Here is a 16878-nt window from a genome sequence, read left to right as displayed (position 1 = left end):
TGGTGAGGCTAAACTATGAAAATATTCTCCCACAGTGGCTGACCAAGCACCAGGGTCAGATGTTACCCTGTCTTCAAGAGATGCATGACTAAAGTTACTGTCTAGAGAAAGAGCCATTCTGCTATCTTGGTATCTCAGTAGTGAATTATTCCAAATTAACCAATCTCATATGTTCAGGTCTCTCTCTTTGATTCTTACATTGTAGTGCCAGCACCTTACACAATGTCAGCAACACTGGTATCTTCCTGCTGTCTGAGTATGCACTAGGTACTGCTGATTGATACCTGCCATAGAGCTGCTCCTACTGTGTGGGTTGCTAGAGCACAAAGAGGAGCAGGGACTACTATACTGCAAACTGGATGAATGTGCTGCTCTAAGGTACATTCCCCAGAAATAAGTTACTACAAAATTACGCTCTGTCATAATATGTAAGCTTTTTAATAATACATAGTTATAATACTTACTGAGGGTTGAATTTTATTAGCATTTTTTCCACTTTTTTTTGTTCATTCCTTAAACGTTCTTTTTCCCTCTCGGTTTTAGGGTCTTGTTCACTTTTTTGTTTTTTCAGCAAATTGAGGAATACATTCTTGGCTGCACATTCCACTGAATCCACGTTAAATCTTAAAGTAAATAATATATAATATACATCAGTTAGGTGAACTCTAATAGAGTTTTTATTTATATGTAATGCTGTTACAATAATATTCAGTGAGCCTTATCATCTGACAGTATCTAACCATTAGAAGCATATCCCTATTCCATCTCCAAATCATAGCCCGCATTCACTTTCAAAATGCTATTATTCCAAAACTGCCTGGTAAAATGTAATATGGTTCTGCCAATAAATTATCTATCGAAAGTATGCTCAACCCTACCTTTCCCTAAGCTGGACACTTGGACATATGGATAAAGCAAATTATAGCTTAAGTCATTTTAATTCTTCTCAACTACCCAGATGAGAATCAGTGCCTGTCTTTCTTGGTCTTCTCCATAGATGTTCTTCCTCATAGCTTTTTCAGTATTGGACTGTTTGGAGTTTAACTGGGATGAAGACTTCTCCAACTTCACTCTCAAAAAGTATTTTTTCTATTCTTGTTGCAGCAGGCAGATCCTATTAACTAACACCATACAAGGTGTTGGCAACACATGGGGTGAGGTTGCATCCTAGTCCATTAGAATACTCACAAGTTATTCAAATCTGGCAGTCACAGAGAACAGCAGCAAAAATTGAAGGACTTTATCCTTTTATCCAGGAAGACCAAATACAGATTTTAAGGCTAGGAGGTAACCTCTCCTTAATTTAAGCTCTGCACGTCATCACGGATGACAGAGCTCAGTAACAGTCATTTGCCATTTACTCTTTTTTTTCCCCCCTTTGAAGCTCAGACTGAATGATCTAATTTCTCTCTATCATTGAGTTTATTCAGCCATAAGGAGTATTAAAGTAGTGCCAGCCTGTTCTTTTCCTTGGTGGCTCTAAGAAAAGAAAAGCAAACTCTAAGTACTGTTTTTTCCCTACCACCAATGGCTGCAATAGCAATTTGGCTTCCACAGCTCCAATACCTGCTCTCGCACGACTCTCCATTAATTCCATGCTAACATAACACCATACAGGATGACTGCTTTGCAACCTCAATAATGGCTTAGGGAGAAAGCACCAATGAAGCATAAGTATCAATCTATTACTCCAAGTCACTATCTGCTACTTGCGAGGGCTACTCATCCGCCTTCATCTTCATCACAGTTTCTCAGGACTGGGACATTTAACTTGAGAGATTTTAATTTTTTTTTATTCTGTCTGACTCTTGTCCCTTGTCTGACTACAAAGATGCTGGGGAGGTCTATCAAGTGCTCTTACACTACACCTGTGCCTTAAAAGACCCTTAGATAACAGATTTCTGTACCTCATCCCCCAACTTGATACCACTAGGTTCTGCCTCCATGTTCACTGGTCTGGGATGCGTTCTTGTCTCACCATGATCATTTATCAATTGTATAGGATATTCACACTCTACTCGCAGTCCCTTGTCAGAGCCATAAGTCACCAAGAATTTCTAAGGACCCATCATTCCACGGTAGATGAGAGGAAGGCATCCACCTCCCCTAAGAAGCACCTTGGAACTTCCTATTAGGCGCCCCAAAATGATGTTGCAGTTCATACAGCAGACCTCAAATTATTCCTTATTTGAAGGAATAACAAATACCTAAGAGTCCTTTAGAAAACTGTCGGTTTCAGCTTGAAATCAGCCATAACATTAATTTACAACTAGACTGTCACTAAAGAATAGAAAAAGAAATAATTTACACAGCAGCTAGAGTACTTTGAGATGTGCCATCAATATGTATATTCACTTTTTGCTTCCTCCTTTCGAGAGGTCTTTCAGAAATGCCTTTTTATCAGCATCAAGCATGTGAGAACTGAAATGGCAGTGAGCATTCTACCCCGAACTATCAAAGTGTCCAATGTAAGCAAGGGCAAGGCTTTATACTGAGATGAGAAAACTTTCCATTTTCACATGATTGTTTCTATCATTACAGTGAGAATATGCACTAGACAACTGTTTACTGATAAGCAGCTTCTTTTTATTATTAAGTCCAGGATTGAGGTACATGCCTACTTTACTAACGTTAGCAATATCACTGACAATAATGGTAGTGTCAGTAGGCTCGAAGCTGTGCATGTTTGATGTTATGTAATTACATATATGCAAAACAAGTTGATTGATGCATGTCACTGGATGTAAGATGAGACTGTTAGAGGCTGTGCAGTGGAACCATCACCATGTGACAAACGCACACATTAATAGAACCTCATTCCATCCTTTTCCCTAGCAAATCTGCCCCTACATACACCATTTGCACTCTAAATAAACAGCATACACTTTCCACAAGTTTTATTGACTACACTGGGGCAAAGCAACTGGGAATCTGACTCTCATTTTAATGTGATTCAGTTTCCTGTAATTTTCTCAGACATCATGCATGGATTCCACCCTTTCCACACCCTAATTAAATGCTCCCAGTTTTATTTCAGCTAAATCTTCAGTGCCATAAAGATACATGGGTTGATAGAGCTTGTAGGCCTTTACTTTGTATGTTTTAAAGCAAAGGTAACAAATAACATATAAATGGCATTTGCCAAGCCATATCAATGCTTATGTCTAAAACCCATTTTTCTGAATATAGGCAATACACATATAATACATGGAATGTAAATACTTACATAAAAAATATGGCAGGCAACTTATCCATCTCATGTAATTTATCGACAAAGCTTGCAAAATGCTTCCACTTTTTCTGTTCTGAGCAATCCACGGGTTTTGGCTTAAGGTGCTTCAATAGCGCATTCACCTGACCAAAGCAGAATTATTGCAGAGCCTTTAATGGCAGAAACTTCTGGCCAGAGGCTAACAAATATGAAGACTCCATTTTCCTGTGTCAACTTGTATCAGCTCCAATTTTTTAAATCATTCAGAACTGCAATAGCCACATATAGTTCACAGACTAAAAGGTCTGCAAGTTATCAACTGACTTTGGTAAGAGCTCAAAATGCAAGTTGTTGTAACATTCATGGCTACCATCACTGTGCAAATAATAAAGTATCACTAATTTACGGATTATGATATATTTTCACATTTAAGTGTCACATTTCAAGAAATTTGTTTTTTCCCCAGATATTCTTTATTTTTTCCTTGTTGTCGATTCACCACCTCCTCATATTCCTTTTTACGATATAGGAATAGTTGGCCTCCAATCAAGGGCTTAATTTTCTGCTCATTGCTTTAATTTCTATCTTTTACATGGAAACATACATATTGTCTGTGGTTACACAGAAGGTTTCAAATGAGCAGCAAAAAAGCAGAGCAATAGTACAATATTCTCATTAATTCTAGGAAGAATCAGGAATTGAAATCTCACAGCAGTATCAGAAGCCTGATTCCCAGAGAAGCCTGTGAAAACATCACCTTGAAAATACTTATGGAAATGCCACAAATATTCGTGCTTATCTTTCACGTACAGCAGCAGCAGTTAAACCTAACAAATAATAATTATGGAAGGAGAAATTCCCATAATATAATTAAATTATTACATATAAGTATTATTATTATTATTATTTTTAAAGCTGAACACAATCTTAAGAAAGCACCCTGTAACAACTGTTACCTTCTGTCTTTGGCCAAGCACAATCCATTTGCTTAGTTCTTTCTTCAGTTCCTGTTCATATTTCCTCACATCTGCCTTTTTTATTACTACTTTATTCTTGAAAGAGACAAACTCCTCAGGATCTAGCTCCTGGAAAACAACATTAATATAAAACATTGCAGTACTTTGTTATCTATTTATTTTGATATATTTTGCCCACAGCTGTGTATACACACCTGTGCCCTTGGCCACTCTTGCCAGACTTTTACCATTGTGTCATAAAGCTGGATGCTTTCTCGTGGAGACAGAGAAAGATCTGAAGGAATACCATAGTTCTCAATCTGCAAGGAGTTTAAACAAAAGAAAAATAAAAGAATCATTTTGATGGAATCCATGTTGCCTAAATGTAACAGTTGCTAAACAATGTTGACACCAGTATTATGCTTACATGATTGACTGTTAATGCAGCACACGGATGACAATGTTCAATGATAAAATCACTGCCCTTTAGAGAACACACATACTTTTCCAAATCATTGTATCTTTCTTCATACAAGACTGTGAAGAGACAAAAATGCTCTCATGATGCACTTGGTTGTTTTAAAAAGTAAGTACTTATCCTGCAAGATTTGTTTTTATTTAATAGAAAAACCAAAACAAAATACGCTTAAGTTCACACACCATGATTAAAGTTTTTGCAGAAATAACACTAAAATATTCCAATACACACCTAGCCTAACACGATATGATTTCTTTTGTTCTTGTACTTTAGATTTCACTTTACATTTTCTTGTAAAATTCTTTTCAGAGTTTGTAGAGCTTCTTTCTATTGTATTCTCAGCACGTTGCCAATACCTTTTCACAGATTGTAACCACCTGCAGTGCAAGAATAAAATAAAAATGAGAGTTGTAAAAATACTTTAAGAAAACTGCTACAGCTATAGGAGATGAATTACTACAATCTGCTCAATTTCTCCTACAGAATTTCCAGTCCCCCTCTCACTATCTTCAGTGCAATTTTCTCCAGCTTATCCCAGGCTGCAAATAAAAAATGTGTAATAGCACCATTATATATATGAATATAGTGCAGGTGTCTTCTCTGATTAATGATGAAAAAGTGTGCTTACCAGGATTTGGCAATTCAAATAGATGTAAAAGCCTCCTATATTCCTCTGCACAGCTCAATTATAGGGTCTGAAGGAATAGTAGTGCCTGTTCTCATTACAGAGTTACGAGTTACAGTATAGTTTTGCGTCAATTGGGGGAGTAAGGGTAGCATAATACATATAACAATATAACTCCAAATCAGTTATCTCCCAATAGCAATTGGTCTCTCTATGTAAAACAGCTCTTATCCAATTTAAATATGCTCTTGTGAGCAAGAAAATTCCACACATACTCAGTTAGGTGTTCCGGGTTACTGACAGTAGCAGAGAGCGCCAAAAACGGACACCGAATTGTTACCAGAAGATGCTCCCAAACCTCTGCTCCAATTTCACCGCCAAGACAATGGACCTATGTTTTTTGGGAAAAAGGATTAAAAGAAAAGAAGAAGTGTTCTTATCAAAGTGCATCCATAACAGGACTTGTTTTGTGTTTTGCAAAAATCAAAAGTTTGGCAAGATCAGTACTGAATAATTCTTATGTTGTGGCAAATGACCATGAGATCCAAATCAAATGTCCAGTAAATCCCTCTCCAGACTTCACTGGATAGCAAATTAGTCTAAATTTCAATACCACATTCACTGTTTGTACCTTAGATACTCACTGGCATCATTAGCAATTAATTCTATATAAAAGAAAGAATACAGCAGGAATTTTAAATTTAGCAAGATTAATCATCAACTTTTTCCCTGGAAAGATTGACAAATACCGTATGATGTGAAATGTGTATGATCCCAGTCTGGAATGCTCTATTTGTGCCGCTGAGACTACAGTGGTGGCTTTTAGATTTTCCAGTTGACTGGCTTGAGAGAAATAAAGGAAGTTCTTGGTAGCTTTGACTGAACTGTATGTCCTCTTGAGGACTAACAGAGTTTTAAGTTCTTTCACTGGAGTACATAAACACTATCAGCAAACACGAAAAAGCAAGGAAGTCTGAAATAATATTTCTGAAAGTTGTTTTTTTACCAGCAGTAATGTATGTAATGAAAAATTGACTCACCAGCATTTTTCCTCAAGATTTTTCATATATTTGTTAAATTGGTTACTATTAAAAGATGCCTACCTCATCAAATATAACATATTGTATCCGCTTGGTCCATTTCTGGCAACGAGGAGACAGCATCAAGATTTCTAAACATTGAGGCACAGTCACTAGTATCTAAGAAGAAAGGTTTGTAAAGCATTATTTTCAAGTAAACTGACTAATCAACTACAAGTAGATTCTACATTTAAAAAGCATTTAAAAATATATTATATATTTGATTTCAAGGTAAGCAAGAATGAATTAATGATTTGTCTGCCATCTTCAAGAAGGGTACGAAAGAGGACCCAGGAAACGCCAGGCTGGTCAGCCTCACCTAGATCCCCGGGAAGGTGATGGAGCAACTAATCCTGGAAATCATTTCCAAATCCATGGAGAACAAGAAAGTCATCAGGAGTATTCAGCATGAATTCACTGAGGGCAAGTCATGCTTGACCAACCTTGACCAACTTCTGTGATGAAATGACTGGCTTGGTAGATGAGGGGAGAGCAATGGATATTGTCTTCAGTAAGGCTTTCGACAACATCGCCCATAAGATCTTCACAGACAAGCTGTTGAAGTATGGGCCAGATGAGCAGATAGTGAGGTGGAAACTGGTAGGAAGGCTGGGCCCAGAGGTTGGTGATTAGTGGTACAAAGTCTAGCTGGAGGCCAGTAACTAGCAGTGTACCCCAGGGATCAATAGTGAGTCTGATCCTGTTTAACATCTTCATTAATGATCTGGATGATGGGGAAAAGTGTACCCTCAGCAGGTTTGCTGATGACACCAAACTGGGAGGAGTGGCTGATATGCCAGAGGGTCAGGCTGCCATCCAGAGGGACCTAGACGGGCTAGAGAAATGGGCTGACAGGAACCTCATGAAGTTCAACAGGGAGATGTGCGAAGTCCTGCACCTGGGGAGGAACAACCCCATGCACCAGGGTATTCTGAGGGCCATTCAGCTGGGAAGCAGCCCTGCAGAAAAAGACCTCAGGGTCCTGGTGGACACCAAGTTGAACAGGAGGCAGCGATGTGCCTTTGTGGCAAAGAAGGTTAATGGTATCCTGGGCTGCATTAGGAGGAGGGTTGCCAGCAAATCAAGGCAGGGGATCCTTCTCCTCTACTCAGTACTGATGAGGCCACACCTGGAGTCCTATGTCCAGTTCTGGGCTCCCCACTACAAGAGAGACCAACCTAGTGGCCTTCTATGATGGAGTGACTACATCAGTGGACAAGGGAAGAGCTACTGATGTATTCTATCTGGACTTCTATAAGGCATCTGCTGTATGCTGGCAACCAAAGGATTTTAATGTTTTTTCTTTTAACCAGAGCAAGTAATCAACTACATGTCCCCTAAGGATGAATAGGTAAGGTTGTATGCTATGGACTGAGAGTTTCTGGTAAGCAGTACAGGTATGCTTAGATTTTTCCTGAACTTTGTATTTAGTAATGGCACAATTGTTAGAATTAACATTTTCAGAAGCCAGATGGAATACAGAAGTCATTATTATTATGTTTAAAACACCCATAAAAATATACCTGAGAATTCATGACATCATGGCGATAATCTCGCGTGAAGACTCCACACACTACCAATCCATCCGGAAGTTTCTTGGTGAATCGACTGTATATAGTTCCCACCACTTGGTTTACAAGGGCCTTAAATAAAGCAGATCATTTACAAAACTAGACAGTGTAAGTCTAGAGGCATATGATCTACTGAGACATAGAAAAGCATTCAATTTTGGCACTACTATTAATGTACTAGGCTATAATGTACTATGCAATGTACAAGTCTAGACTGTCAACAATGCTAACTTTAAAAAGATATGGTACTTGATTTTCAATAATACTCAAATGCTTTCAAAGAAATTTAGTGTTGTATAAAGTGAGTTATACATTATTAATTTTGTATTTTAATTATTTTCAAAGCAGTTAAAAATAGATCACATTCCACTGCATCTACAAGCACTTTAATGATCTCAAAACTCTGGGGCTGCAGGTATAAAATACATTTCTGCACCCAGACTGATATTCAAATGAAAAGATGATTTTGATGCCCAACCTGAGTATACCACAAAAAAATTGATGTTACTTATAGAAAACAATCCATAGAAATTGTTATTGAATAACAGCACACGTAATTCAATATCCAAAAATTATATTACTGAACATTAAAACACATTTTGGAAGAAATCAAAACATTGTGCCTCAGCACTTAAGTCAGTTTTTAACTATTAGGATAGAACTCTCATTAAAAAATATCCCACTGCCTAGAGTTTCATAAATTTTCTCTTGAAGCATCTGATGATTAACTCAATTAGAAAAAGACAACTTGACTTGCTTGGTCATTGTTCTGTTCTAATGTTACTTTCACCATGTTGGTAGGCTTTTGGTACTCTCACCATTTACTTAACATGCTACTTATAGCACTTTTGTATATATTAGTGTTTCTGACCTTAAATTAGCTATACAGATATTAATAGACAAAAACTGTACATAAACTTAAATATTTTGAAGGTTTTTTTGTAAATGTGCTGTTTCTAATAAATGTAAATGTAAAACAGAATATAAAGATTCCATTTCTAATAAAAAAAAATGTATCAACTAAATTTGTGTAACAAGTTACCCCAAATGGTTTCAGAATCATACTGAGAAATACCATACTCATACATACAGAATATGTAGTAGGGTGCAGCCTTACCTTTGTAGGAGCAACATACACAACTACTCCATCATTGCTCGTTTTCAGAACTTTTTCCATGCAATAGTATGATGCATATGTTTTTCCTGATGAAGTGGGAGCAACAATCACCGCAGACTCGTTATTATCTACAGCATCAAGAAGTTCTCGCTAAGAGAAAAGCAGTTACTTATGTCAAAATGTCTTATTATGAAGTTCTTATTGAGTAAACCAGCTATTTCTGTGAAAACATCTCTTATTTTTGCATGCAAACTTTATATACAGATTTCAGACTACAGAAAGTTAGAGTTAACCTAGTCATTTTATGACTGTATTCTTTTCTCTTAAACTGTTAGTGGAAAAAATAGAACTACAAATTATAACTTGCTATTTCAATTATTTGGTCTGAGACACTGATACCAGAACATTCTAAGTCCAAACCTGGACATTTTCAAATTAAAAAATAAAACCAGTTAACTCAGCAGTGTATAATTTAGTTCCGAAAACTTCATTGTTTTATACAAGGCAGTATTTTTTTCTTGCATTATAATAGTTACATCAATACTGTCCAAATCTCTCTTCTGCTCCTAGCATACAGTGTTTATTAATCTGTTTTCTTCCCTATTATTGTCTTCTTCCATGCTCTCTCACCTTACATAGGTCTGTGAAAGGATGGGGGAAGGGGTACAGAAGAGGAAACAGAAATAGTACTAACACTATCTTTCTCTATCAGCACATATGTCAAGCTTCAAGTTGCTTTTCAAGCAAGCGACTGCTTTGCAGATATGGACATGCAGAGCAGCAAATTCAGCTGGCCTCCCCAGTCCAATAATTAAAAAAATCTGAGTTAGACTTACTTTGCTTTAGACAGAAAAGTTATTTCTCAACTCATACTGTGGGTAATTCTTTAGGGACAAATGAGCAGAGGATGAACACTCAGAGATTATCCAAATGGGGTGTTACCACCATCTATGGCAATGAGCCGTGAAATCCCATGGATTCAGCATTTCTTATGTTGAATTCCTTGGGCCAAGCTCTTTGAAGAAAAGCTCTCAGTGTAGAAAGAACATGCAATACAGTCCAAAATTATCTACTGAATTTGTTAAACTTGTTAAAAAATAAAATTTGTTAAACAATACTATTTTTGACAAGTAGTATAATAATGTGTATTTTTAAATGAAAAAAAAAAATTTAAAAAAAAAGATCATTTCCATAAACTTTTTGCATAAAATTAATGGAAATTATCTTTGATTTTTTTTTTTTTTTTAATTTGTGTCTCATTACCTGCCACGTGTCTGGTATGAAATGTTGCACTCGGGGATCTGGATCATTTCGCTCTTCTCTGAGCAAGTAATAATCCATGTATTGTAGCTGAAAGCGAGCTGGACCCACTTCAATAGTGTAGTTGCTTTTATTCCGATCTTTACTTTCTCCTGTCTATAAGGTCAAATGAAAATTCAAGTTGGTTTGAAAGCTAGCAAGAGATTAAGAAAATGGCACATCTTCTGCTCTGTGGAACTCTGCAAGCTTTGAAAAACATATGAAAGTGTGTCGTGGTTTAACCCAGCAGGCAGCCAAACACCACACAGCCGCTCGCTCACTCCCCAGCCCCCCGTGGGATGGAGAGAGAATCGGAAGGGTAAGAGTGAAAAAACTTATGGGTTGAGATAAAGACAGTTTAATAGAACAGAAAAGGAAAGGAAAATTTATAATAATAATAATAATAATAATAATAATAATAATAATAATAATAATAATAATAGACTATACAAAATGAGTGATGCACAATGCAATTGCTCACCACCCGCCGAGCAATGCCCAAAAAACAGCAATCACTACTTCCTGGATCACGCCTACCATTCATATACTGAGCATGATGTCACATGGTATGGAATACCCCGCTGGCCAGCTGGGCTAGCTGTCCTGGCTGTGCTCCTTCCCAGGCTCTTGTGCACTTGGCAGAGCATGGGAAGATGAAAAGTCCTTGACTAGCAGGGTACTTAGCAACAACTAAAACCATCAGTGTGTTATCAACATTCTTCTCATACTAAATCCAAAACACAGCACTAGGAAGAAATTTAACTCTATCCCAGCCGAAACCAGGACAAAGTACAGGTGAGGGTCCCTTGGGAGACAGTCCTGAAGGACAAAGGGGTCCAGGAAGGCTGGACGTTCTTCAAGAAGGAAGTCTTAAAGGCGCAGGAGCAGGCTGTCCCCATGTGCTGTAAGAGGAACGGGCGGGGAAGACGACCGGCCTGGCTGAACGGGGAGCTCTGGCTGGGACTCAGGAAAAAAAGGAGAGTTTATCACTTGTGGAAGAAGGGGCAGGCAACTCAGGAAGAGTACAGGGTTCTCGTTAGGTCGTGCAGGAAATTAGAAAGGCAAAAGCCCAGCTAGAACTCAACCTGGCCACTGTTGTGAGAGACAACAAAAAATGCTTTTACAAGTATATTAATGACAAAAGGAGAGCCAAGGAGAATCTCCATCCTCTATTGGATGCGGGGAGGGAGAACGTTGCCAGCAAGGACGAGGATAAGGCTGAGGTACTCAATGCCTTCTTTGCGTCAGTCTTTAATAGTCAGACCAGTTATCCTCAGGGTACTCAGCCCCCTGAGCTGGAAGACAGGGACGGCGAGCAGGATAAACCCCCCATAATCCAAGAGGAAGCAGATAATGACCTGCTACGCCACCTGGATGCTCACAAGTCTATGGGGCCAGATGGGATCCACCTGAGGGTACTGAGGGAGCTGGCGGAGGAGCTTGCCAAGCCACTCTCCATCATTTACCAGCAGTCCTGGTTAACTGGGGAGGTCCCGGACGACTGGAGGCTTGCCAATGTGACGCCTACCTACAAGAAGGGCCGGAAGGAGGATCTGGAGAACTACAGGCCGGTCAGCCTGACCTCGGTGACAGGGAAGATTATGGAGCGGTTCGTTTTGAGGGTGCTCACGAGCCATGTCCGGGACAACCAGGGGATCAGGCCCAGCCAGCACAGGTTCATGGAAGGCAGGTCCTGCTTGACCAACCTGATCTCCTTCTATGACCAGGTGACCCGCCTAGTGGATGAAGGAAAGGCTGTGGATGTGGTCTTCCTGGACTTCAGTGAAGCCTTTGACACTGTTTCCCACGGCATTCTCCTAGAGAAGCTGGCGGCTCACGACTTAGACAGCTGCACTCTTCGCTGGGTAAAAAAGTGGCTGGATGGCTAAGCCCAGACAGTTGTGGTAAACGGAGTTAAATCCAGTTGGCGGCAGGTCACGAGCGGTGTTCCCCAAGGCTCAGTACTGGGGCCGGTCTTGTTCAATATCTTTATCAACGATCTAGATGAGGGGATCGAGTGCTCCCTCAGTGAGTTTGCAGACGACACCAAGTTGGGCGGGAGTGTTGATCTGCTGGAGGGTAGGAAGGCTCTGCAGAGGGACCTGGACAGGCTGGATCAATGGGCCGAGGCCAACTGTATGAGGTTCAACAAGGCCAAGTGCCGGGTCCTGCACTTCGGCCACAACAACCCCATGCAATGCTACAGGCTTGGGCAAGAGTGGCTGGAAAGCTGCCCAGAGGAAAAGGACCTGGGGGTGCTGATTGACAGCCGGCTGAACATGAGCTGGCAGTGTGCCCAGGTGGCCAAGAAGGCCAACGGCATCCTGGCCTGTATCAGAAATAGTGTGGCCAGCAGGAGCAGGGAGGTGATCGTGCCCCTGTACTCGGCACTGGTGAGGCCGCACCTTGAATCCTGTGTTCCGTTTTGGGCCACTCACTTCAAGAAAGACATTGAGGTGTTGGAGCGTGTCCAGAGAAGGGCAAGGAAGCTGGTGAAGGGTCTGGAGAACAAGTCTTATGAGGAGCGGCTGAGGGAACTGGGGTTGTTTAGCCTGGAGAAGAGGAGGCTGAGGGGAGACCTCATCGCGCTCTACAACTACCTGACAGGAGGTTGTAGTGAGGTGGGTGTTGGTCTCTTTTGCCAAACTAGCAGAAGAGTAACTAGCGATAGGACAAGAGGAAATGGCCTCAAGTTGCGCCAAGGGAGGTTTAGACTGGACAATAGGAAAAATTTCTTTACTGAAAGAGTGGTCAGGCCTTGGAACAGGCTGCCCAGGGAAGTGGTTGAGTCACCATCCCTGGAAGTATTTAAAAGACATGTAGATGAGGCGCTTAGGGACATGGTTTAGTGGGCATGGTGGTGTTGGATTGACGGTTGGACTCAATGATCTTAGAGGTCTTTTCCAACCTTAATGATTCTATGATTCTATGATTTTTAAGTAATTTCTTGCAGAAATCTACCTCATATAGCCTTATGTCAGGGTTATGCTTGTATGTCTTCAAAAGAGACTATGTTCTAAAAATAATATGTCTTCCATAGCCAGTGGTGGGGTTGGCATTGTTTTTGTTGTCAGAAGAGCTAAGAAAACTGGCTAGCAGACAAAGCTCAGTCTCTTCAAGCTATTGCCTGCCAGAGCCTTCTCATTCTATATTTATGTCTCTTTTCTTCAGCTTCCCCTGACCACTTGTGCAATGAATCACAGTTGCAAAAGGAAGTTCAATATAAAGACTGAGTGTGATCCCAAATTTTGTAAAGCATTGCATTTTTAAACAATGCCTGTATACTCTAAGACATACCAAATTTAATGTTCATGGACACATCTGGTTACAACATCTGATCCTGAAAGCTGTACAGAAAAGCATTACATGTTAGAACATCCACCAGAAGATCAGAAAATCACAGAATAATTTAGGTTGTCAGGGATGTCTGGATGTCAATTAATCCAACTCACTGCTAGAGGCAGGTGCAATTAGATCAGATCACTCAGGGCTTTGTTCAGCCGAGTTTTTACTATCTCCAAGGATGGAGATGTCATAACTTCTTTAATTTATTCAAAGAAATATTTTCAGTTATTCCTGAAAATTTCAGTTATTCCTAAAATCCCACTACTTTGCAAAAGTAATAATCAGAAAGAAGCAGCTGCAAAAGCAAAAGCAGGTCCAAAATGCACTGACTGATGTAGAGCCCTTTTGAGCAAGACATTAAACTTGCCAACATATCCCTTCTATCACCGCAAACCTTTACAACAGACCTTTTGAGATCCTCGGATACTACAATTCTACTTCCTGAAATGTAATATACTTTATTTGGGGCACCAAGCACCCTTAGAATAACTATGTAGCCAAAAGCAAACAATCATTGTACACCAGTGGGATTCCCATAGAAAAACAGACAAATAATTCCCACTCTTCAAGGGGAGAAAATTTCTTACAAAACAATCACTTCCTCCCTCACCTCTGAGTTCTGATCCTCAAGGATGATAAACACTTTCCAGAAATAAGCTTCCAAAAATTCCTAGCTCTACTGTGCCTGAAAAATGAGACACTGAAGTGATTGATACCAGTTTTACAGTTCACTGTAATCTTCCTTCCTTTTGCTATTGACTCCATATTCTGCAGCCTGTGCATTATATCCTCTCTCTTCTGCCTGAGAACCACTTTAGCGTTGCCTCTCCCTAATAACATCCCATCTACACAGTGCTCTTAACATCAAATCAGCCAGTGGGCAGGTTGCTAACATGCAGAAAAGCATAAGGTCAATTCTTAGACAAATTACTTCAGAGCCAAATTCAGCGTAGCTACTGGTGGTCTCTGTGCTAGCAAGGACAAGCAATTCAGTATCTGAAACTGTTTCCTTCAGAGATGATCAGTAATACCACAACAACAAACAGAATAGTTTTCATCCACTTCTGCAGTCTCAAAGATTTCCTCTTCTAAAGTAGCACATTTGGGCCTGTTAGAGAGCAGGTACTCATCACTCAGCTTTTAAGAGAGTTAAAAGAGTGCAGAGTTCAGCTGATGTGATGAATTGAGCAGCAGGTACCTCCCAGAGATGTTTAAGGCCTCAGGCAGACATAACCAGAGCAAATGAATCTTGATGCATGTTTTCAGATGGCATCTTTGCAGCCATATAAAGTTCTATTTACTAAAGGGGAAGTGGCCTATTGTGCCAGCTAGCCCTCACATCAAGCAGAGAAATGTATCCATGGAACTAAAGAAGATTAATAGCTGAAGCAAGAATAGACAGTTCCAAATCTTATGGTACAATACAAAATAAAATAAGCTCAATATAGATCTTCTACACACTATTCAATGCTTAAGAAAACACTGTTGATATTCAGCTACAGATCCAGTTACAGTAGAATCATTACAATCTATTAAGTTACCTGGCCAGATAGAGAGCATGCCAAATTCTCGAATCCAAGAAGTCTTAGATATCTGGTCAGCTTTTGTAGATGTGGGTTCTCCAAGAGATCTTGGTATTTTTCAAGGAGGATATGAATTCTCCTCATGACTTGAACAGCTTTGCTTAAGTCTTTCGATTTGTTACCTTTAAAAAAAAAAAGTCTACAGTTATTTGAGATCCTATTGTATCATTGGGAGTCTTCCGATATTAGGTATTTTTAGAACAGACCTTATCCATCCAAACACATTCACGACAATTTAAAAATGACAACTAGATGAAGACAACCCACACTCCTGTGACCTCTACAAAGAGTGCCACTGAAGACCAAGCACCCAAATAATTCTGCTTCTGCACGCTCAGCTATAAAAGGGAGTCATATGTCTGACATCTACACAATAACTGAGCTCCCCCCTTTCACCTTCCTGACCCACACATTTGTTACTCAATCTTATTAGCAACATATTTCACTCCAATGTTTACAACTCTCCTCAACACATTTAGAGCAGTGTGTGTTTGGACCCTCCTGACTGAGGGTATGGATCAAACAAGTTAATTCTGGTGAAATAGGAGGCCACTAACCATGGTAGCACAGATTTCTGTGCAAATCGTCATCATTCAGGCTGTGGGCTAACCACCTCAGCTTATTAAACAATCCACTGCAATATAGATACATTTTAGTGTGCATGATACATAATCATTAAAGATATATACAATAAAATAAATTACTTATGTATGCAATGTTTACAAAGCAAAACAGGAAAAAAGCTACAATCTAATTTCATTGGATACTTTACGTCTGACTCAAAGGATCTTGAAATTGCAAAAGGGGGCCACATCTTTCATGCTCCTGAAACAGGGCTGTATTTACACACCTTTATTCCAGCTGAGAATGTCCAACGTCACTCAGTCTCTTGGGTAAAGGGAGTGGAAGCTGAATACTGAACATGAATTTGGTTATCATACCTTGCTTTCTGCAGTGTTCCTTCCACACTTCTAAACAGGCAGACAATCCTGTCATTTCTACACTGAACTTCACAGATTTACTTTTAAGGGTCTTGAGAAACTTCTCCAATTTATTTATTCCAACAGTCAGATTTGCTTTTATTTCCTTTTCAGTTGGTACACACAAGGCTTTCCATTGCTCCTGTTCTTTCTTTTCTTCTTTAGTTTTTAGTCGCCTGCTGTTTTCCTCTGCAATTGTTTCCGCTTTACTTTTCTATCAAATAAAATGAAGATGTTTAGAACTAACCATCACTGTGTGCAATCATCATCTAAAAAAAGTTAATCCATAAACTCAATCACAGCAGGTACATTATAGGTTTCAATTAATCTGTGTGATGCATTGTGTTTTGGGAATTGTTTAAAATAGTACTTCATTTTGAAGGAGCTATAACTTCTGAATCCCAATATATGTTGCTCAAAAGAGCTTCCCTAAGCTTCATTTTAAATCAGTATAAAGCTTCACAAGCAGTATAAAAAAGCACAAATGTGGAAAAATAAAATAGCAGATGTCTGAAAGTTAAATTTCAAGCTTTTATTTTATACATAGGTAATAGTAATTCTGATCATACTGAAATGCTTTTCAGTAAGTTAAATAAAAATCAGAGTTTAACTTTACTTGAAGTTAACAAAGTTA

The 16878-nt window shown here is 39.3% G+C and overlaps 1 protein-coding gene across 12 annotated transcripts in view; it reads right to left on the bottom strand.

Annotated features, from left to right (window-relative positions):
• Window positions 1–16878, bottom strand: part of DDX60 (DExD/H-box helicase 60) — a 50359-nt gene that overhangs the window by 18530 nt on the left and 14951 nt on the right. For all 12 annotated transcript variants that reach the window (XR_012673519.1, XR_012673520.1, XR_012673521.1 and 9 more), the window contains 13 exons: window positions 16206–16458; window positions 15223–15386; window positions 10301–10453; window positions 9038–9187; window positions 7873–7992; window positions 6374–6469; window positions 5546–5661; window positions 4877–5022; window positions 4595–4704; window positions 4383–4487; window positions 4168–4296; window positions 3227–3354; window positions 465–623 (listed from right to left, as the gene is read on the bottom strand). Coding sequence is in view for 8 of the 12 variants with exons in the window: in XM_075149372.1 (XP_075005473.1) it covers window positions 465–623; window positions 3227–3354; window positions 4168–4296; window positions 4383–4487; window positions 4595–4704; window positions 4877–5022; window positions 5546–5661; window positions 6374–6469; window positions 7873–7992; window positions 9038–9187; window positions 10301–10453; window positions 15223–15386; window positions 16206–16458 (1829 nt within the window). In the remaining 4 variants the exon portion in view is untranslated. The remainder of the gene's footprint in view (window positions 1–464; window positions 624–3226; window positions 3355–4167; window positions 4297–4382; window positions 4488–4594; window positions 4705–4876; window positions 5023–5545; window positions 5662–6373; window positions 6470–7872; window positions 7993–9037; window positions 9188–10300; window positions 10454–15222; window positions 15387–16205; window positions 16459–16878) is intronic.

Source organism: Calonectris borealis, chromosome 4, assembly GCF_964195595.1.
Source record: "Calonectris borealis chromosome 4, bCalBor7.hap1.2, whole genome shotgun sequence".
NCBI lineage: Eukaryota > Metazoa > Chordata > Aves > Procellariiformes > Procellariidae > Calonectris > Calonectris borealis.
Note: the sequence above shows the minus strand (reverse complement) of the source record. Positions and strands in the feature narration are given on the sequence as shown.